Source organism: Patella vulgata, chromosome 4, assembly GCF_932274485.2.
Source record: "Patella vulgata chromosome 4, xgPatVulg1.2, whole genome shotgun sequence".
Lineage (NCBI taxonomy): Eukaryota > Metazoa > Mollusca > Gastropoda > Patellidae > Patella > Patella vulgata.
In genome coordinates this window covers 57,280,098-57,303,357 of record NC_065882.2, presented here as the reverse complement: position 1 = coordinate 57,303,357, position 23,260 = coordinate 57,280,098, and the positions used below count along the sequence as shown (strand labels likewise).

At 36.4% G+C, this 23,260-nt stretch overlaps 2 protein-coding genes across 3 annotated transcripts; both read left to right on the top strand.

Moving 5' to 3' along the window:
* The first annotated feature begins 366 nt into the window (after positions 1–366).
* On the top strand, positions 367–12,201 carry LOC126819163 (annexin B9). 2 transcript variants are annotated; one of them, XM_050547039.2, is made up of 9 exons: positions 367–521; positions 5,717–5,792; positions 6,900–6,994; positions 7,214–7,327; positions 8,820–8,910; positions 9,104–9,252; positions 10,006–10,183; positions 11,192–11,304; positions 11,899–12,201. In XM_050547039.2, the coding sequence occupies exons 1-9, from the start codon at positions 516–518 to the stop codon at positions 12,022–12,024; spliced, it is 948 nt and encodes a 315-aa protein (XP_050402996.1). In that variant the 5' UTR covers positions 367–515; the 3' UTR covers positions 12,025–12,201. The 2 variants fall into 2 exon arrangements, with proteins under 2 accessions (XP_050402996.1, XP_050402995.1); XM_050547038.2 differs by lacking the exon at positions 367–521 and adding an exon at positions 2,041–2,064.
* Positions 12,202–14,836: 2,635 nt separating this feature from the next.
* Positions 14,837–23,176, top strand: LOC126819164 (annexin A7). The gene is made up of 9 exons (XM_050547040.2): positions 14,837–14,990; positions 18,151–18,226; positions 18,610–18,704; positions 19,333–19,446; positions 20,116–20,206; positions 20,786–20,934; positions 21,448–21,625; positions 22,109–22,221; positions 22,694–23,176. The coding sequence occupies exons 1-9, from the start codon at positions 14,985–14,987 to the stop codon at positions 22,817–22,819; spliced, it is 948 nt and encodes a 315-aa protein (XP_050402997.1). The 5' UTR covers positions 14,837–14,984; the 3' UTR covers positions 22,820–23,176.
* Positions 23,177–23,260: the final 84 nt, after the last annotated feature.

The window sequence follows — 23,260 nt, the reverse complement described above, 5'->3', positions numbered from 1 at the left end:
CCTCTACAAATTGATAGACGTATACAATAATCCCAGAAATTAACGGGCCGGGGGGGGGGGGGGGGCACACAATTTTTAATTACTTGAATTCATTTTAAAGCGAATTTTTGATGTAAATAACCCGAAAACACCCGTTATTGGAGTGTCAAGTATAAAAAAAATATGTCCCAAACTGAAGTGGGTGTAAGGGAGGAGGGGGTATTGGGCCACTGTCGATGGTATATATGATTATTTCTCTACGCTCTACAACCCGATCAATGGAGGAGTGATATTTTGATAAGAAAACTTGGCACGCTTCTCACAAGTATTGGTTACATGTCTAAACTTATCCTTTTCTATTCAATCATTGGCTATTCTATTATGACAAAAGTCATGTGACTTGGTGGTGGGGGTTGTTGGTAATGGGAGTATGCTGTGCATTATAACCAGTTTGTGTCAGTATTACATTACTGTTGGACTGGGCAGGATATATACTATATTTACTTCACCATAGTCTATAAATAAACCAATACAAAATGCCGGTAAGTACACGTAATCTGGTACCTATATATATATATATTTCTAAACGTGTTGATTCGATCAAATCAAAAGCTTGTTTATAATTGGCTTAATTACAAAATTAAATTGATGTGTATTATTCACAAATGACAATGGCGTTATGAAACCTAAACATTCATCGGCCGTTTTGTGAAATTTACATGTGAAATGATAATATAAAGCCTAACATGATTATTCGCACTTGCTCTATATTCAAAACTGTATACACACTGCCATTGTTTGACACTGTCGTGACATTATATCGCTCGTATACCAACTTGTCAAATAAAGGATTCATGCTCATCCGGATATTTAAAAGATTCAACATGTCCTTGACTGTTAGATGTGAAGTCGTCAAAATAGTTTGTTGTTTGGGTTTTGTTGGTGTTTTTTCATTACGTTATATCACTAGCTGTTTATAGTTTGTCTTGAACTTGTTGATGTGATAAGTTAATATGTATAGACAACTGTTAAGATAACACTTTTTTCTACACACCCCACACCCTCACCCCAGATTTTGTTGTGAAGAGAACATATATAAGAGGGTATACGTAAGCATGTTTAGTGTAATTAGGTAGATCTATCTTTCAGTTGACTTGTTTACAAAAACATATAACTTAAAGATGCATTATGTTAGATTTAAATAAAACAAAGCTGGTCGTTCTTGCTATAATAGAAGACGCCATACAGTGTGCTATGAAGGAAATTTTGCCCGGACAGCGGCACTACGGCCTACCTTATATCCAATTCCAACTGTCAAGGGATCTTTTACGTGCACGCCAATGTGTACACGGGACCTCGATTTTTCGTCCCATCCGAACGACTAGACAGCTGTCCTTGTCAGGCCCTCCGTCCTGCATCACTGACAAGGGGGAACCACGCGGAAAATCTGGATGAACTTTCTCGGCCAATGCAGGGATTGAACACCCGATCTCCAGGCTAGCGAGCCAGCGTCTTACCCACTTAGCCACGTGATCCCCCAGGCGAAGTTATGACTGTCTGAAGATGTAGAGTAGTTCGTTTATTATCGTAGCAACGGTACTTGACAACTGATACTATGTCTTGATTATCCATTTTATCGTTAAGTTTTTAAATCTCGCGGTTGTTAAAATCCATTTAAATCTTGACCATCCGATGATCTAGAGGGTTGATTATGGGCTTGTCGTATGAATAAATGTCTAAATAATAATTTATATAAGAACTGAAGCCAAAAAACAAAAAGTAGATTTAGCTCTTACATAATGCATCTTTAAAATCGATGTAAACTTTAATAAAGAAGTAGATAGTTATCAGGAGTTTGTTTATAATATCACGGCTGTAAGTTATGAATAAAGACACAGATGACTAATATTACCATGATATATCTGGAAATCTAGTGAGAGCTTGAGTCAAGGATGTTCTTCATGGCCGGTTTCCTGCCAAGTATGTGAAAATACAACTCGTGATCACCACTTTCGTCTCGTGACAGTCCTTAGTTTCACTTTCAGTGGAATGTATAGAAAGATTCTAAAGCAGGAAATGTGTCTGGTTTGTGTTATCTTTTCTATAAATAACATTCATTAGATAGATTTGACAGAGATTAACTATGAATATCCTGGCAATGAAGGAGATTTCTTTAATGTGTATCTTGTTTCTGTTATAATCTATTACCTGTATAGTGACAAGTTATAACGGTTCTCTGAAATGGTATGGATACGTCATTGAGTACCCGGTTTGGGGTGGTTCATTGTACATGGGGCTCGAATGAAAAACATCTGGCTATTTGGTATCCAAATTTGATATGGAAATGGAATGAAATGACATGAAATGGAGTTTAACTCATGGGCAAATGAAGATGGGTATATTCCATGCAGTGTATTTAGGAAACACATTTTCACCGTCAACACTGTTCCCGCCAAAGAGTACATGGGTCGACCTTTTCCTCGACAGTCCATTCGTCGGCCAAGACCGGGAACGAACCCGACAACCCCGGGGATGCATTTCTTATTTCCTTTCCGGTTTTGTTGTTTATTAACAATTAAGACATCTCGTTTTATTGTTGGACCCTTTGAGCCGAAGCATAGTAAATCATTTTTTTAAAAAATAAGTTATTATCTTTGGGGTCAGTTGAAACGTTTAATAGGAAATGGGTGGGGATTTAAACTTTTCTGTACGTACACGCATGTTTATATCATTCATTGTTGGAATAATAATATGAGGATGAAAGCTGGCCTGTCTATAATTAACCATGAAACATAGTTTTATTTCTACGATATCACCTCGGTGGAAGCGGGCGTTAAATAAAACGATTTCACACATAGTTTTATTTTTCAACAATAGTGCAGCCAACAACGGTAAGACAACTCTTTATGCTTCTGTGTTTGTTGGTGTAGGGTGGGTATGATTTTTGGTGGTGCGCGTGCATCACAGATACCCGTAAACCATAACTTCAATCTTACGTTTTCTTATCACCGATTTACCCGTCTCCATCCGCTACATAACCTACCTTTTTTTATTTGTTTTCAAATTATTTATATTTATTCCTTTCTGACCCCTTACTTCTCTATAAATGCACGATTTTAGTCATATTAAACAGTAAAATAACAAAGTGGGGCTATAAGAATGCACCATTTGATGCGAATTCTGGCTTAACACCGTCTCAACAAAACATACACTATAAAAAATAAATTGTACATGATTTTTGCATTTAGGATTTTGTACTTTTGTTATATATTTTACCCAACTTGCTTGATGTTCATTTCTCGTATGCGCTAGGAACGAATTCGTTGGCGCGGTTTCATGCGGTGTCTAATTTGGCCCAATACTTTAAAAAAAAAAAAAACAAACAACAAACAAATGAACTACAAAACATCATCTTTAACCTTAAACTCATAATACTCATACTTTACCGCGTTTATTTGTTCTAAAAGTGTAGGGATATAACCTATATTTTAGGGAGTACTTTTAACACACCTACAGTTTTCGGCACCTACACTTTTTTTTCAATAATTTTATTAAGCAATATTTATGCGTTTTAAAAAGATTTCTTTTCTTTATTGGGTATGGTCTGTTTACCATTAATCATGAATAGTGTGCTCTTAATTAAAGGAATTATATTTTACAGTGTTTCGCCTTGGATCATATTGTAAAACGTCTTTTTAGCCTACAAAAATATGACGCAGATTCTCGATATTTTGCGACGACGGTAGGTAAATGGTATTATTTCGATTCGTTTTAAATTTAAATAAGTAGGGACATTTTTTTAAAAAATCCGCGGTTCTATTGCCTCGGTTCCTTTAACAACAGCACACACCAACAGAACCATGGAGTAATTTCGTAAAATATTAGATAAGTAAAGGTATACTATTAAACTGTATCTGGCCACGTTAAAGCTATTTGAAATTGACCTTACTAAGTTTCTGGTTTTATACAGTCATATGGCACCTGTTCCCTCCTGGCAGAGCGCCAGCTTGATTATTGTTAGATTTTTTGCCTAGTCTTGGTATACAGTCCCATTGTAATTGTTAAATACATCTAGAAAATATAACTTTATCAAACCTTATGTAAGGTACAAATGATATTTATTATTTATGGTACAACTCATATTTACTATATAAAGTATAAGATTTGCTGTATAAAATACAGATAACATTTACTATAAAGTCTTTTAAGAGTACAATTTGTTAATTTGGTAGGACAAAGCATGATTTAAAACCATTGTCCTGCTGCAGTAGTAGATAGCGTAATTACTTCACGACATCGTGGTTCCAAATAATACGGGCGGGTATGAAAATCTTCTATATAAATAAAATCAATATGTGTATATTCGCCCATCACGCTTCGGTGCTGTGCTCCACCCCAACATATGTGGTATAAAATTAGTGTTTTAGGCCACAGAATTTGCGCCCGAACGAATTGGGCCTCTGGCGAATTTGGACCCCGGGCGAAGTACGATATCCTGCTTGTCTCCAACAAAACTTTGTTGCGTATAACTCGGTTGGAGCTGACGTACCATAAACTCCATTTCATTCATTCATTTTCAAACAAACACAGTTTTATGGTACATTATTGATAAGACATAAACATCATGACCTTACTTGTAGACTTATATGGTAGCTGGAATTATTTAATACTTTCTAAATCAATTAAACTAATCCATGGAACAATATACCCATACATTTCCAGAAATTTAGAAAGCGATCTGTGGTGCGGAAACAAACAGATGGATAAACGAATTGGCCTATATTTTTAAATTGGTTTGCGCTATAGTCGGGCAACGACCAAAACAAAAGGTATACCCACATTACATGTAAATGTTTCTGTTAAAAGGGGCCGTAGCAGTTGACTTGTGAGCGAACTGGGCTCTGGACTAGAATGTCCCGCATTCGAAGCCAAGTTGCCACTGACAAGAAGAGTTGCATAGTCGTTCGGACTGAACAAAAAAACCGAAAGGCATCGTGTACACGTTGGGGTGCGATTAAAAGAGCCGCGAAAGTTGAAATCCCTATCACTTACGTAGAAACAAAACGCCCTGTTAATCTCAAAATTAGTGAAGTATTGTGTTGATGAGAAATTAAATTCAAAAAAGGAAGAATTCTACAAATTTTACTTTCATAAAATGGTATTGATTGCTTTTATTTGTTATGTCAGAGAAATACCTAAAATGCTTATTAGGTATATTTATTGGAATATTGCCGCATTAACTGTGATGGTGTGTCATTATCTATAGAAAAAAAACACAAACTAATATCAAAGGTATTTTGCTTAAATACAACCTGCTGTTCCTAAGGAATTACAATGGCCATAATTTGTAAGGGTAAAAAGCATTTTATGAAATTACGTAACAATTTATTTACGTGTCCATAATCCAGGTTTGAAATAACCCGTATACTAATCTCTTTTCGTTAATCTCTTGGCAATAGGGCGTCCATAATGACTCTTTATTTTGAATTCTAGCAACTAAAAATTAATCCAACTCTCGAGTCCTATTAGTTAGAAACCAATTAGTCAGACTTTTTTTCTTATTTGAACGTCTGTCTTACCATTATCGCCGTTGGGGTGGGGTGGGGTCTAATGCGTGTGTTTTGGGTCATAAAGTCTGTCATCGAGTCAACCTGATACACCTCTGGGGCTTTCATTTATACTCACAAATATGTTTCTCATCGGCAAATTGTGCATATTTTGTATTTGATTATTGCAGGGAACTATTTTTGCTAATGATGACTTCGACCCAGTTGGTGTTACAGAATCTCTTCGAGGGGCTATGAAAGGATTTGGTAGATATATTTTTTACATTAAGTGTTTTTAAGTATGAATTCTTGACATTTGTTTCATTTACATAATATGTAAATAAGAATTATAACATTATGGTTAATGTCAGTCAGCAATTTTTATTTCGATGTAATCTGATTTAGACTAGATGTTAATTCCATGTCGTTTATTTTCATGTTATATACTAGCATCCTGCATATATTTTTGTAAATCGGCGTTCAGATCATGTGAAAGTTTTGACTAATCAAGGGATCCATTTTGGTAAATGGGGTGAATCCCGGAAAGCGTATATGGGAATTATTATAATCTAGGGATTATAACCATATGGAATACAATTGTCAGTCCTAGCAAAACATCATGATGTTAGAAAGTTTCTTAGATTGTGTGTGTGGGGGGGGGGGCATATAAACCATTACACAAGACAAATCTACGTACAGACCACAATATACACAGACACATCAACCTTATATTTTAAATCAGATCAGATTTGAGGGGGCCAGATTTCTGCGTTGTACAGTCCCCACCCTGTCGAAATGAAAACAAACTAACATTATAAGGGAAGAAATCCAAAGAAAATGGGAGAATATTTCCCAAACGTATCATACTGGTGTGAGTCATGGTTTTCTCGTAAGAGGCGAAACAAAACACCGGACTCCAAACACATTCCTTATAAATCGATAAAAAAAAAGATCATCATGATGCCTATACAAATAGGCCTATGTAAAATAACTAAAATAATAGTTTAACTAAACCAGTAAGAGTATTATAGATATTGTTGTACGAATAGTTTGGGAGGGGGGGGGGGGGGTGGATGGCCGAATGGTTAGCACGCGCGCGCTGTATCATACGGTCTTTCATTGAGTCAACTGGCGGGGTTTCGATACCCCGGTTGTACGTGACAAGGAGTAGGGTCGCCTGTCCAACCTCGTGGGTTTTCTCCGGGTCCTCCGGTTTCCTCCCACTGCTAAAGACCCCTACGCGCAAGCGAATTATTGAAATAAAAAAAATAAACCATATATATTAGTCCCGAAATGACCTAGTTTGTGTCGAGTGGACGTTAAACCCTCTCTCTCACGAATAGTTTGTTATGTTACTCTTTATTTGGATTTCAGGCACTGATGAAGACCAGATTATATCTACTATAGTTAATCATAATAATGCTCAAAGACAAGAAATATCAACAGCTTTTAAAGCTGCTTATGGAAAGGTTTGTTGTCTATATTATATCCTTGATAGTAATACTACTGAAAAGAAAGGATGAAGTTTTAGTGACAAAAATGCGAACTTGCATCAGAGCTGTTTGTGCGATTTCTTAAAACAGCTCTGTTATACAGTATGATCTTTAATATAAAATTTCTTATTTAATAGTGTTGACATTAATTGTGCATGTTTCTGGTAATTTTTGATAGGTCTTTGTATTTTCCAGGATTTAATAGATGAGTTGAAATCTGAATTAAGAGGTGATTTAGAAGATGTGACAATTGCCTTGATGACCCCACCCCGAGTTTATGATGCTCGTGAATTACACAACGCTATTTCGGTGAGTAATTAAATAATTTACATTAAAAGTGTGAAACAAAATTATCACATGTAAATATCATTGACACATGTGTAATGTCCCATTATCTCATAATATGTTCAACAATCAACTGTTATCGGCTGGAATGACTTGCTAATGGTAGGATGATTCAATTCCAAATTCTGATAATAATGATTACGCCGTTTTATCAAAAATCTGCAACACAGGGGCGCCGGATTTCAGTTATAATGTTATTGAAACGTGTTGCACAATCGACATTCCTCGATAAATTCAGGTACTGTTTTGCATATCTGAACTTATCCTTGAACTGGTGTGGGCAGAAGGGTTAACGCTTAAAGTAGGGGGGGGGGGTTATTTCCCATTATAGATTAGGCTTAGATAATCCTCGCGTAATGGGGTCTACTTCCGGACAAATTACTCAACCATCTAAAAGGGGGATTCTGTAGTCCGCTTTATTTAAATGAGCATCTTTGAGAATACTAACCCTAACCCTTTTTAGAAGACTGATCTTGGGTCTAATTTACCTTTTACCCGTCTTAAAAGAGTTGGGGTTAGGGTTAGTATTCCCCAAAATACTCATTCATATAAACCGGCGATTGTGGACTGCGGGGAAAATTCCCGAACGTCCTCAACCGGCCTACAATTTAAAAGGGTGGAATGGGTCAATGAAATGTCGCATATTTTCTTCACTGCTTTCTTGCTTAATGTTATAGATATTGACGTTCTATGGTTGAAGTCAAAAGTAAACTATGTATTTAATGCTTACAGCGTTGGTTAGAGTTGCATAATAGTCTAATTAATGTTTTGAAAGCCCACATGCCCAGACCCCCATACCCACTCTGCAGAGGTAATTACTTACCAGGTTTTCAAGAATAGTGGGTGCTAGAGTGAGGGTTCCTCCAGAGTTACTGATTGAATCCCCATAAACGTACAGTTCCGTACTCGTTCGTACTCTATAGGGCTCAATTATTGCTGACAAACCTAGTTCAAAAGTTATTTCCCATGACTCGTGCGATTGGTGATATGCCTTCAAGTTTTAGGAATAGTTAATATTTGTTGTATGGTTCCGCATTGAAAATTTTCACAAAAGTATTCCCAGTTTTATTGGCCCCGACTGTTGAAATTACTCTGCTTTACTCATTCTACTGTAGAATTCTCTTTTTAATGACCAATTTTCACAAAACTTATTATTTGCGGTACAGAATCGTAATCCCAAACCAATGTTTGTCCTAAAAACTGGAGTGGGGGGGGCGGAGGGCAAATCCATGAAGGTCATCTTAATAAAAGCTGTCTGTTGACATACGTTAATTGTCTGGCAAACTGTTATTGTCGTTCAACATGTTACCTGTAACACCAGAAAGCTATTATGTTGTCCCAATATTGTATAAAATAGATGTAAATATATTCTGAATAAAAAAAACAGTCCGTTAAGAATGTGGGTGGGTGGACTTGGGAACACTCACCTCTATCTGCTCCATAATGATATTTTCAGGGTGCTGGAACAAATGAGTCTACGTTGATTGAGATCATGTGCACCCGCACAAATGATGAGATAAACGAAATCAAAGAAAAATATAAGGAAGGTGGGTTACTAACATTCAGTTACTTATTGTGTGATTGTATGATTGGGTTATTATGTCACTTTATATTGTGTAGGCTACTTTCCTCATTAATAACGTTCGGCATTCTGGAGACTTTTCATAGAGAAGCGCCTCTCGGTTTTTAGTTTAGGTTTTCGACATAGAGCTACTTCTTATATTTCCGTTTCCTTTCCAGAGTTTGAGAATGAATTAGAAGACGATCTAAAGAGTGATACGTCTGGTTATTTTGAACGATTGATGGTATCGTTGTGTGCCGCAGGACGAGAGGAAAATACGGATGTTGATTACGATAGAGCAATAACAGACGCTACCGCATTCCACGAGGCACGTACCATTATTGGTTCTATAAATAATATAGATATTACAGGCTAATCCAAAATTATATCATGAAGACCTAGAAAGGGATGTCCTCCAGTTCGCATCGTATTGGGCCTTCTCCGTAGTCCAGTACAAAGCCTCGGGCCATTGCTGGATTGGCTTCTAATACTTAAGCTTTTGAGGGAATTTGTCTATTCTTCCCGTTCAATCAAATCTATCCCAAGTACAGCAACATGACAGCCCTTTGTTTAATCTGGGGTCTTCCCTAAAACTTTGAACAGTGATTTAAGGTAGTATTGTTCGTCTCCAAACAGTATTGTTTACATTGTATTCGTTTTGATAGGCTCATTTGTCACGCAATTAGTTTTTCTGCAATATTCTGCTATGCACTGGTTAACTGGACATAATAAAATCGTGAATCTTGACGTAACGTTATGTAAACATTTGGTCCAATATGATACTGTTACGCTTTAAGCTATTGGTTGTTAATCGGACTATTGACCAGTCATAATTTGAAACAAATTTGCTTTCATTACAGCAGTGTTAGGTTGGATTAGGTCTAAATAAACGAAACACTGCGAGGAGTATGAGAATATGTTAGCCAACAGCAGACGACTGTATGAGGTGAAGTCCGCGGTCGCTTTATCTGTACCACCCGGTGGACATACACTTCCCACTCATTGCATTAGACAAAGTTTATGACCTGCTACCCTACAATAAACTTTGTTTTAAGATGTAGTCGCCATATATTTCCTTTAGGCTGGCGCCGGTGCATGGGGTACGGAGGAAGCGGAAATGAACGCCATTTTGTGTTTGAGAAGTCTCCCGCAGTTACGTCAAATCATAGTGAATTATGAAGAGTTTACGGGGACAACAATAGAAGAATCAATTAAAAATGAATGCAGTGGGACATTACAGAATGGTTACTTAGCTATTGGTAAGATTTGTAAATCATCAGAACGATATTCTTGAGACTTCGTTTTCCTAAATGCTGATTTAAATATGTTTTATTCTGAATTCTGAAGTGAGCCTACTTACCATGGATTCAAAGCATTAAAATCACCGCTTATAAACACGGCAATGGCTCAAGCTGTGCTTTTCGGATCTTACAAGTATTTGAATTCTTTTCATTGCAAGGGCGTCTTGTTTAGATTAGTAGGCAAACTGTCTTTCACATAAAGAAAGTTATCATGGTTTCTTTCTGTAGCAAAGCGTAGGCCTACCACGTTCAATGGAGACGTGTTAGGCCGGACCTGAATGAAGAACAGTCCGAAACGTCACTCACATTGCACATTTAACAATAGAAAAAGAAATGAAATGAAATGGGGTATAACGTCCTACTGTTCTGCTCCTATACTGGGCTAATAAAAACAGGCATACGCCATACAGTTGCTATGAGGGAAAATTTGCCCGGACAGCGGCACTATCGCCTACTCTTATAGCGAATTCCAACTGCCAGGGGATCTTTTACGTGCATTAAAATATATACACGGGACCTCGGTTTTTCGTCTCATCCGAAGGACTAGACAGCTGCCCTTGTCAGGCCTTCCGTTCTGCACCACTGACAAGGGGAAACCACGTCGGAAAATCTGGATGTACTTTCTCGACCAATGCAAGGATTTAACAATAGAAATAAAAGTTAACCTCAGAATGGCGGGAGTTAAACCCCATACAATTTCGTTTCGCAATCATACTAGTCATTATTATATCAAGTTTAAAGACACAAAATTCGAAGAATTATATTAATTGTTAATTTCTAATGAGGAAAATGGAAATTTTGGAATCGAGTAAACATTTGTATAGTGTTCTACGAAATGATAATTTCTCGAAAATACCCTTTATTATCATCCGTAGAATACTGTCAATACATTATTGCATAGGTGATAAAATACAGATATAGTTGACACAATATTGATTTTTACTTTTTTATTTCTTTCATATTTAGTTCAAAGTGCAAAAGATACTCCGGCTTTCTTTGCTAGAAGATTAAAAGACTGTTTTGCTGGTTTTGGAACAAATGACAATGATTTGATTCGTATTATCGTTTCTCGTAGTGAGGTAGGTATAATTTGATGGACGACAAAAAATGCGTCGAAACACCGGGTACTGATATGCTTGGTGGTGAAAATTTGAGAAACTAGAAACAGTGATTGTGAGAAGTGTTAAGACACATACTGGCACGTAAAGTCGCATACGCAATGATAAAACGGTACTTATCACGACCACCGTGGCAAGGCTAGTATTGACGCCGCGCCAATCGGATTGGCTTGACCATGGGTACTTGCAGGATATCGTCATATACCTGAAAAGAATATATAATTCAATGATTATATGTATGACAACGTATGGATAAGGCTAACATGTGACGAATTATCTCGCAATCTCGTTAAGACGAAATACTGTTAAATCAGACGAATTATCCAAACATTCGCATGTCAATCTTATTTATTGTCGCGAACACAGTTATCTGACCATCCTAATAACAGTCTGGCACAACGCAGAAATTACAAAGAGGTCCAAAATAACCAAAAGGCAACTCCTATATTTCATAATTGTTAGTCATTGCTCGACTATAAGGCAGCGTTGAATACGTTAGACTCAATTAAGTCTATGGGTTTAAGTTAAATGCAAGATATTTGATTTTTGTTTCAGATTGATTTAGCAGATATTCGTGATTCGTATGAAAGTATTTATGAAAAACCCCTATTAGATGCTATTGCTGATGAATGTAGCGGGGATTATAAAAATATGTTACAAGCTGTGGTTAATCCTCAGTGATCTCTATTATTCTTTACATTCTTTATTTGTTTATAATGTAGACTTTTGTTTATTTATATCTGAGAATTGTTATTATTTGCATCATATTGTTAAATAAAGTTATTATCTATATAAGATATATAATACATACAGTATTGAAATTGTGATATGTGCAGCAATAAATTCTCTCCGACACTATTATTATACAAGCTTGTTTTCATTTTCAATAATCCATCCCATGTCGATGATATATCCGAGAAGCTTCTTTGCATATTATCAGTGTGAGTTAGGCCAGAGAAGGTCCTTTTAAATGTTTCGAAAATCATGCAGGGAATAATTTGATATGCATCTAAAGAAATTAAAATTGTGGGGCCCTTATGAAATGAAATGGTATTTAACAGCCTACTGTTCTGTGCCGACTGGGCTAGTGAAGAGATAACCTCAGAGATAACAAGTGTTAGTAAAAACAAACGTTTTCAGTCAACCCCAAAAGCCCACTGAAAAGACACGATACCTGAGAAAAGGATATATATCACATTATCAGCGCGATATTTCCCTATACTTCCAAAGTTTCGTGAGAATCCTACCTTTGGAGCTAATCGAACAATAGCTCCAACGTTTAAAAAAAACATATCGTCATCTTCGGACTGTATGGGATGCAAGTTTTTGCCTTCAAGGATCAAAATTCTCCTTTTTTACCAATCAATGAATCCCAGAAAGATTTTTCTACACTCATAATAAATCTGAATCAGTGTGTAAAAGCTCCATATAACTTCAGGGAAATGTAGCCGGGACCCCATTTCGACAAGCTTCTCCAATAAAACAGAATGAACAAACTTGATGAATATGTGCATAAGTAGTTATTACTGAACAGACATGAGTGTTGTAACTTTGCCATCACGAAACCGATGTGTAGTATTACCGCAGTACGTTCACTTAAGCTTCCGGGAGTAAGATGGTCTATTATTACTTCAATAATTAAAATGTGCGCGTGGGTCTTGTGTAATAGAGAGAAATCTAAACACCAATTTGAGGCCATCGATCTTACTCCTTGTCTGATGGAACGGCACTTAAATCCATGGCAGACCTTATTAACTTCTGCGCACGTCTTGGCTATGGTAACCGGACTCTCCATATTTTCCATGCCGGCAAATATAGTAGTCTTACTCCAACCTCTGGAAGAGTTGTCTCTCATACTCCTTAGAAGTCTTATTTTCAGATCACTTGAATGTTATGAAATGAAATGAAATGGAGTTTAACGTCCTACTGTTTTGCTCCGAACTGGGCTAATGAAGACGGGCATACGCCATACAGTGTGCTATGAGGGAAATTTTGCCCGGACAGCGGCACTACGGCCTACTCTTATATCGAATTCCAACTGTCAAGGGATCTTTTACGTGCACGCCAATGAGTACACGGGACCTCGGTTTTTCGTCCCATCCGAACGACTAGACAGCTGTCCTTGTCAGCCCCTCCGTCCTGCATCACTGACAAGGGAGAACCACGCCGGAAAATCTGGATGAACTTTCTCGGCCAATGCAGGGATCGAACACCCGACCTCCAGGCTAGCGAGCCAGCGCCCTACCCACTTAGCCACCGTGATCCCCTTGAATGTTATGAATAACGGGATTGAAGAGAAGGAGTGATACCAGAACAAACAAAGCTCTTAAGTTCAATTTCAGCTTTTTTATAATAACAATAATTTTTAAAAAAACAGAATTGTTGTACTTGAAAACAGAGTTCAGATATGTAATAATTAGTCGTTCATGTAATTACAATACATCCGCCTTAGAGAACACGTCAGTTTAAAATATGGGTAACGGTATCCATATTTTTCTTTATATCATTTTGATAGTCTAGACTATCATTTATATCATTTTTAAAAAAACAGAATTGTTGTACTTGAAAACAGAGTTCAGATATGTAATAATTAGTCGTTCATGTAATTACAATACATCCGCCTTAGAGAACACGTCAGTTTAAAATATGGGTAACGGTATCCATATTTTTCTTTATATCATTTTGATAGTCTAGACTATCATTTATATCATTTTGAAGATACCCAGATTCGAAGGTGGTATAAAGTAAGCCTACTGTTACAAGAATATCAAAACCCTGAAGAAATATTCCAGCATGTGTTACTGCCCTTTCTTGGAATTGGTGGACAGGTTCTAACGCTTGAAATAGAACGTGTTAGTTCGAGCTCACGTTTTAGCACTCGACAGGCACTAGGGTCGTCTGCCGAACTTTGAAGGATTTCTCCCGGTTCTCGGGTTTCCTCCCTCTTCGCAAGCTCCATGTACACAAATGATTTATAATGAAAAATATACAATTTGTTAGTCTTGAAATATCCTTAAATATCTGAAACATCTAGCTGGCATGCAACCATGACAACGAGAGTCAGACATTGCCATGAGGGAGAACTGATTCGTTTTCTGATGCATTTCTAATGTATCATGATCAATTATTCGTTTATTTCTATGATACAATTGTTAAAATTAAAATAAAAACATTTTAAAAGAATCTGGTAACCCCGAATGATATCTGTTATTCATTGCTTTTAAAAATATTTTTCTTGGTATATATATATCACTGTTCTAAGGATAACTGAAAAGATAATTGCTATCATGTGACAATGAGTAATGAAACAACATTGCGTGAATGCATCTTTACGTAACTATCATTAGGACTATTGTCAAAATGAAAGAAATTTACGACAGTTGTCAAACACTTTCTAATATTGAGCGAAAGACCACTGATAGTGGTCAACAACGACATCACTCTGTCGGGTTAATTCATCAAAATGGTTCAGTGACCCATGTACATTCTTTCTATTATGAGTAATACATATTCGTTCAAGCTTGATCACCCACCTATGTTGACAGCCCACATTTCCCTTCGTTCGTTAGACGTGTCACGTGACTTAGTTCGTCTGGTCCAGTCGCAAGTAAAGAGGTCTCTCTGACATAATATCTAACAAAATGCCGGTAAGTAAACGAATATTTTTTTCTGTCTTTAAAGTTTGAACTTAATTTTAAAATGGTGGTAATTTTAACCATTAAATACTGTTATTTTTTGCTATATACGTGGATATTAGAAGATATAGGTAAATACATATCTATTAAAGTATTTGTAGAATGTGGCCCGTTAATGAAGGTGAAAGGATGTGATGGGGCATTCATGCATAACTTACAAAGATGGACCGATGGACACATCTAGCTAACTTTTACTTTTGTTCTTTGGGCATGTGATTTTAAAAAAAAAAAAAAAAAAAAACCAGAAGAACAATGATATTTGCTTATAAATGGGTGCAGTTCGACTTAATATATATATAAGGGTCATGTTAAGTTTGCGTAGCCTGAAGCAGGACAACATTTAATTGTAAATACCGCATCGACAAGCTTTTAGTCACCACGCCCACTTATCACATACTAGTATAGTAGGTAATAGGCCTATGTAAATATCTACATGTATATAAAACAAGTTTATATTTTAGGTCATATTATAGTAAATGTAGCTAGCTGTGTTAATATGATAGGTGGGAGTGTGAAAGAATTTAAATAAGGAGGGCTTATCTGAAAATGATATCATTTCCATTATTAATCTAGGAGGGTTTTTTTTAGAAATTTAGCCTTCAAGTTTGTTAAAATAGGAGTAATGACTTTAACCTTGAAAATATATAATAAGCAGACATTACTCTTTTCATATGGAATGGAATATTTCAGAGGAAAAGACTAAAATGAACTCTTTGCGTGTATTTTTCACAGAACAATAATTGCTCAAGTTTTATAATAGTGCCCCAAAATATTTGGTTAAAACTAAAATTGACCTAGCTCGAGTAATAGATTATTTTATAAAATGCATATTCTTGCTTAAGTCAATAAAATGTATGGTTCATTTAGTTTTGGGTATTGTGTTCTAATTTCTAGCAAGTGGTGCATTGAAACTGTGATTTGTTCATACTTCTTGTTTGGTAATTAAATTACTATTAAAGCACAGCTGTCAAGGTAATCAGTGACATAAACAATTTATGTTCAATCGACGAGTTGAATATTAAATCCATAAAGTGTAGTAATGTGAATGTATAAAACCGAGGTGTAATTATGATAGGGTTTGGTATCTACTTTCATATTGATATCGCAGACAGTTTACTTATTTAGAAGTAACTAGTAATATGTCATACAATATCATGGCACATGTCAGTAAAGGCACCCACTTTGATTAACAGATATCAATCAGAACAAGAATATTTAATCATCAACGTTCCGTGCCCTCGTGGGCAAAAAAGATGGGGAATTTTTTTATTCATGGAAACAAGAAATGATTAAATCTTAGAAATGTCTAAATAGCGAAAGGCACTAGGTTGATGTTTGTGTGTGCAAAATCTCATAAAAATATCTTTAACGGTTTATGTTATATGCTTCTGAAATATACGGAAGAAGCGGTGTCCATTTCAATACACACCCATAACCCTTCCCACCATTGGGGGGGTGGGGGGCGAATGGTTAGCACGTGCGCGCTGTATCATAAAGCCTGTCATTGAGTCAACTGGCGTGGTTTCGAATCCCCGGTTGTACGTGACAAGGAGTAGGGTCGCCTGTCCAACCTCGTGGGTTTTCTCCGGGTTAAACCATATGTTAGTCCCGAAATGACCTAGTTTGTGTCGAGTGGACGTTAAACCCCATTTCTCTTTCTCTCACTCTCTTCCCGCCATAACTTTATTTGGCGTTGGATAAAACCGAAATCAAAGGCCCTATATATTGTGACTTAACTAAATTCACTTACACCTGTCTTATAGAAGTTTATTGTTGGGTCCTTTCATAAAACTAACATAGGAAGCACCACCATGTAGTGCTTAGGTAAACATTTCTAATTTAAATCCCAGTTTTGTTGACTTCCATATTAGTGACATTGAGTAAAATGACACAAAGGTCAAGAAAAGTATGTTAATGGTGTATCACATTTATTGTCTAAACTACATATGGTTTACAAAACATTTTAATGTCATAACTTCACGCGTGTGAGCCTTCATTATCAAGAAGATTACTATCAAAGATTACTCCAAATATGAGGGAGGGTCTATCTACAATTTCTATTTGACAATGTTATCTTTGTGTTCCGAAATGAATAAAACCAAATGTTAATGGACCCTAAATCTCGTATAAGTCGTACGGTGAAGGTGCTCTATATAATACGTTGCGCTTGGGTATAGTAGTGCCTTTTCCCTGACAAAATCACAATTTCAGTTTTCTGATGTCGGCTATAACTATTGACGTCTATGTCTATGTTATTATCTTCAGAAAGAGAACATCCGAATCTTTGTAGTATTATCCTACACATGATAACAAAGTAATTGTTTTCATTAAGAATCAACTGGGTGTGGCTCATATAATGATAAGAGTTTCTAATATCGGATGACAGACTAATTGTAAAACTAAATAACCTTTAACTGGTAGACATTATAACCCACGCAGTAATAAACAGATCTTAGTAACCGTCCACCCCCGCCCCCATATGTATTTTTATTTCGTTATACCAGATACGTTACGAGACTTCAACAACCTCATGTAATCATGTAGGGGGAGGGGGGTGCTGTCGGAATCGAGCCGCACATCTGTTTTTCGCGGAGTTATTTCCCTATTCAGGTGAGTGGAGGCTTTTGGGTGGGATGCTTTTAGTTTTAATCTAGATTCTTTGAGGTTACTGTACCTAACCCTTAAGGTTTTATTTATAGCCTATATATATCATATCGACACGTATTGGTGTACGTCAATGAAGAGTAAAGTAAAAATAAGTGATCCGTGACGAATGATGTGTCTTGTGATTATATAAACCCCGGGGCATATATTGGAGACTTCCCTTATTTTTAACTTATGAAATATGTATTTGTGTATCTATCATTTTCATTTTGGTATAATGTCAGCAGAACATGTCTGCTCATTCAAAATCTAAATAAAATGAGAATTAATAGCATGCATCCCATTAGTTTTCAACTTAGGCTACCGTGACAACAAGAAATTGTAGTTCGATGAAAAAAATACTATTGGGAGCTGTATAATATATATATATTATTTTACAATGGCTGCACGCACACTGCACACAAAACTATATATTTTATCACTAATTGACTTTCATTCTATATTGCAGGGTACCATCAGAAAGAATTATGACTTCGATGTCGCTGCTATTACAGAGTCCCTTAGGGACTCCATGGCTGGATGGGGTATGGTGTTTAATTATTTTACAAGTTTTCCGTATTTACCTGGCGCAGTGCCTGTCCTAGATCAAACACCCATTCAAAGGTCTAACCTCGTGGAGTTTTCTCCGGGTCCTCCGGTTTCCTCCCACTGCTAAAGACCCATACGCGCAAGCGAATTATTGAAATAAAATTAAATCATATGTTAGTCCCGAAATGACCTAGTTTGTGTCGAGTGGGCGTTAAACCCCTCTCTCTCTCTATCTCTCTATCTCTCTCTCATTCAAAGGGTGCAGTGCGTGTCCGTTGTTATAAGCCAAAGTAAGTCTAAACGAACATCCATAATTGACCAGAATCTAGGCCTGTTGAAGTTTTCACCAAAATACCATGTTATATCTTGTATATTTCAGGCACAGACGAAGAACAACTGATAAGTACCATTGTTGGTTTTAATAATGAACAACGACTGGAAATAGCACAATCGTTTAAAGCGGCTTATGGAAAGGTGAGATTTCTTCAGTATCTCTTCTGGTCGCCCAGATTTATCAGAAGGTACTAAAAGTTGTTGTGTGGGTAGACTCGGACTAATAAAGGCCGTCCAGGTCCTTAATAATCAAAACTAATGGACCAAGTGTACGTTAAGCCCCAACATCATTTTCCGTCTTCATAACTGTAGGACGTTAAACCCTATTTCATTTCATTTCCCAGCATCATTTTATTCCAATCAATTAACTTGTGCACTTTCCACAGGGCATTGTTCCCTTCAAAAACCGCCTCTGATTTTTGCCACATCTACAAATCTTCACTGTAATTCTTCTTGACATTCTATAAAATGAGAGCGTTAACATTTTGAATTGTCTGTGTTGAGATTTGTTCGTGTACGATACTGATCAATTACATGCCGCTCACGACAATCCTCAAGTTTGCGCCCCCTAGCACCGACAGGAAAAATTCATAAAATTCTTATTGTCAGAAATTTCGGACAGTAGGCTAAACAATATTTTCCTGGCAGACGTCGAGTTTCCTTCAATTTTTATTTAAATGCAGTAGACCAAAATAATCGACCACCTTATATATTATGTATATATTACACTATTGCTTGTTTTATTTATAAAAGAATGACATATTTTCAGGAATTGATTGAAGACCTTAAATCTGAATTAAAGGGCGATTTTGAAGAAATATGCGTTGCTATGTTTGAACATCCTCGCATGTATGATGCTAAGCAGATACATAATGCTATGACAGTAAGTAATATGACCTACAAAATGGTAATAGTAGGATAACTGTCTGGTCCTTCTGGTGGGAAACCACAATGGCTTTACCAATTTTGTTTTGTTGGGAATGAACAAGTAATATTATCCATAACTTGACAAAAATTCTCTGTATACAAACACGGGCCATAAATTTGTATGTTATAGTCACTTATTGGCTTAAGTCTCCAGCTTGTGTATTACAGAATACAAATTTACTTTCTACAAGCGGTGCAGTTCTAATATACTCGATATAGATAATTGTTTTCTGAACGATAGTTGAACTTGAACTAATTGTTGTACCAAGTTTCGTGGCGTTACGGTCAAGTTGCTGTTGCTATACGAACCTGTGATGTTATATTTATCATAATATATGAATATATATCAGTTATCATTGAAAGTAAAGAATTAAAAGTGTTATGATTTGTAGTCTCGGACAACTAAATCTGGTACATTTTAGACGTCTCGGCGGGTAACCAAGACTATGTTGGGAGGTTTTCTACCATACACCATCTTGAAAATTAATGTTATTTTGTAAGACATGTAGATAGATATTGTTATGCTTCACAATGTGAAACGTTTGTTGTAACTTCCATACGCATGCCTGTACATGTATAGTTGTGAATAAACTGTTATTATTATTATTATTGTGTTATCCTGTAGGGTGTTGGTACTGATGAAACAACCATTATAGAAATTATGTGTACACGCAGTAATGATGAAATAAACGAAATTAAAGAAAAATATAAGGAAGGTAAATAAGCTACTGCCGCACTGGTCAGATATCATAATATATACTACACTTTAATCATAACTCATTCATTTTTTCTGGGAAATTTCTATTTGCAAAATCAACTACCATTATGAAATTTGGAGCCGCAGAGTGGTAGGCCTACCGTGATTGGTAGTTTTTTAGTTTTATAGAAAAGGCTGTAATGACTCAACGCATAACGTAAACAAACCCAAACATTTTAATTCAATGAAAGCTTAAATAAAATACCCGGTTTATAACTTACGCAAGGAGTCTGGGCCATTTTAAGCGTGTCATTATTGTACTTTCTTGTTGACAAGAGAGAGAGAGAGGGGGGGGGTGTAACGTCCACTCGACACAAACTAGATCATTTCAGGACTAATTTTATTTCAATAATTCGCCTGCGCGTAGGGGTCTTCAGCAGTGGGAGGACCCAGAGAAAACTCACGAGGTTGGACAGGCGATCCTACTCCTTGTCACGTACAACCGGGGAATCGAAACCATGCCAGTTGACCCAATGACAGACCGTATGATACAGTCGGTTCTCAGATGCTTTTGAAATAATGTATATTTGGTTTGTAGAAGTTGGAAATGAATTAGAAGATGACCTACAAGGTGAAACATCAGGATATTTTGAGAGATTACTAGTATCATTGTGTGCTGCTGGTAGAGATGATAAACCAGGTGTGGACTATGAACAGGCGACCGAAGATGCTCAAAAGTTTTATGAGGTAAGAATGTTTTATTAAAGAAATAATATAATGATTAATATGATAGTGGGAAATAAATGGAAGTAGAGTTTAACGTCCCACTTTTCTGCACCAACCGGGATAACGAAGGCCGGCATACGCCATTCATTTTGCAATGAGAACAAATTTGCCCGTATAGTGGTGCTACTCTTCTTATTTCGAATTCAACGATCAATGGCTTTTTTAACGTGTACGCCAACAATTTTTTTTTATCCCATCCGAACGACAGACACTTTTTCATGCCAGATTCTTTGTCCTGCACCTTTTCCATACCGGGAAATTTGCTCGGCCAACTTGCAAATCGAATCCAGCCAGGATCTCCTTGTTAGTGAGCCAGCATCTTACCCACATTACACAATAACCATTTGTTGTGAATGTTTAGTCTACCACCCAAGTAGGCTAATGTTGGTGCTGTATTTATACATATAAATAAGGAAAATTCGCCCGATAGGTTTTGATTGAACATTATCTAATCTGATTCATGTCTGTTATCAGGCTGGTGCTGCTGTTTGGGGTACAGAGGAGGCTGAACTGAACGCCATTTTATGTTTGAGAAGTCATCAACAACTTCGTCAAACAATGATTCACTATGAAAATTTGACTGGTTGTACTATGGAAGAAACTATTGATAGTGAATGTGATGGAAGTCTACAGAATGGTTATTTAGCTATAGGTAGGTTGATGCATTTCGGAACAACTTTATTCCGTAATTCGTCCAAATATGAAGAGTGAAACGAAGAAGCGGCATGTGATAACCTCGGTAGAATAATTTTTACTTCAGTTACAGACACTTTATATTGTGATCAAGCAACAAAAATTCTGAAACTATCGTACTCAAAATTCCCTTAGACTCACTTATTTGTCGAACATCAGAGAACTAACGCATTATTTTTTTGGAAGTGTAAAGGGGCACTACCAACTCAAAAGGTATTTAGTGGCTTTCGATATGTCACCGATCGACGCCTATGCCTTCAGGTCTAGACACTGGGAAAGTCGGCAAATTGACAGGCGGGTGCAACAAACTAAAAACCAATGCGGCAATGAGAAATGGCTCGTGGACTAATATGACCAGTCTGCCATAGAAATATTTTTAATACTATTGTTTGTAAAACAACAGCTTGTGATAAATATGCTTTTTCGTGTCTGTCTCTTTTAGTGGAGTCAACTAAAAATATGCCAGGATATTTTGCCAGAAGACTAAAAGAGAGTTTTGAAGGTTTGGGTACCAAAGACACTGATCTTATCAGAATAATAGTTTCAAGAAGTGAAGTACGTAAGCTGTACAGTGCCTATATAGTTTTTTCTTTTTCAAGTGCAAACCCGATAGTTTAGATTGTTCTCTATATTGGGAATTGAGCGGAGGGGGCTTAGTTTTCCAGGGGAGGTAACTCGTCATTGCTTCTTGTCGAAATTACACGAAAGTTGACATATCAAAACAAGATTATTATTCAAGTTTCTACATGCTACCATCTTCAAATGAATTGTACAATCTCTTTCAAGACAGTCCCATAATCAAAATGAGGGTTATTTTGATTGATATATTAAGAAGTCGCTTGTAAGCCTTCAAAACAATGAAATAGTTTACAGATTCTATACCTTCCCCATTTATCACTTATGTGACAGGTTATCTTATAAAACCTTTTATGACAGGGTAGTGAAGTTCTTTTCCCATAGTACTTTGAAAGATCAACAGACTAGGTTTGAACCTCTTGTAAATACGTCCCTTTTTTTTCTTTCTCAGATTGATCTACAAGAAATAAAAGAAGCATACGCTGCAAGATATGAAACGGCTCTATCTGATGCCATTGCCAGTGAATGTGGTGGAGATTATAACAGGATGTTATTAGCCATTGTTAATGCGGAATAAATTAAATTCGCAATTGTTAAAACTACCTTTACTAAAGTATTGCAAGCCACTGATTTAATTATTTCATCTTTTTACAATGAAATTTATTTTCTTAAAATATCACTTTTAGTCAATATCCCAAACAATGGAAGAGCAATCGACTTATTCTCTTATTTTTAAAGTAACTTTAGATGCAGTATGACTTGGTTAACCATTAAGTGTACATGGTGATGGGAACACAAAAAAAGAAATGACCTGTAGATTGAAAATCTCTTGCAGTTTATTTTTAAGAAATTTTCCTATTCATGGGTTTTGTTTTGTAAGTACATTGTATATTAAATTATACTGGATAAAAAAATAAATGTATTTGATTTCAAATGCCCTTGTTTTTCCTTGACCTTCTTCTCTTAGATGATGGCAAAACCAAAAATCACAAGAATTTAGCTGAGTGGGGGTGAGGGC

What these genes read in the sequence shown, in the direction of transcription:
- LOC126819163 (XM_050547038.2), top strand. An exon ending in GAATGGTTACTTAGCTATTG is followed by an intron (nt 10,184 to 11,191) that starts GTAAGATTTGTA and finishes TTTCATATTTAG; the next exon opens with TTCAAAGTGCAAAAGATACT. An exon ending in TTATCGTTTCTCGTAGTGAG is followed by an intron (nt 11,305 to 11,898) that starts GTAGGTATAATT and finishes TTTTTGTTTCAG; the next exon opens with ATTGATTTAGCAGATATTCG.
- LOC126819164 (XM_050547040.2), top strand. An exon ending in TTAAAGCGGCTTATGGAAAG is followed by an intron (nt 18,705 to 19,332) that starts GTGAGATTTCTT and finishes ACATATTTTCAG; the next exon opens with GAATTGATTGAAGACCTTAA. An exon ending in TAAAGAAAAATATAAGGAAG is followed by an intron (nt 20,207 to 20,785) that starts GTAAATAAGCTA and finishes TTTGGTTTGTAG; the next exon opens with AAGTTGGAAATGAATTAGAA.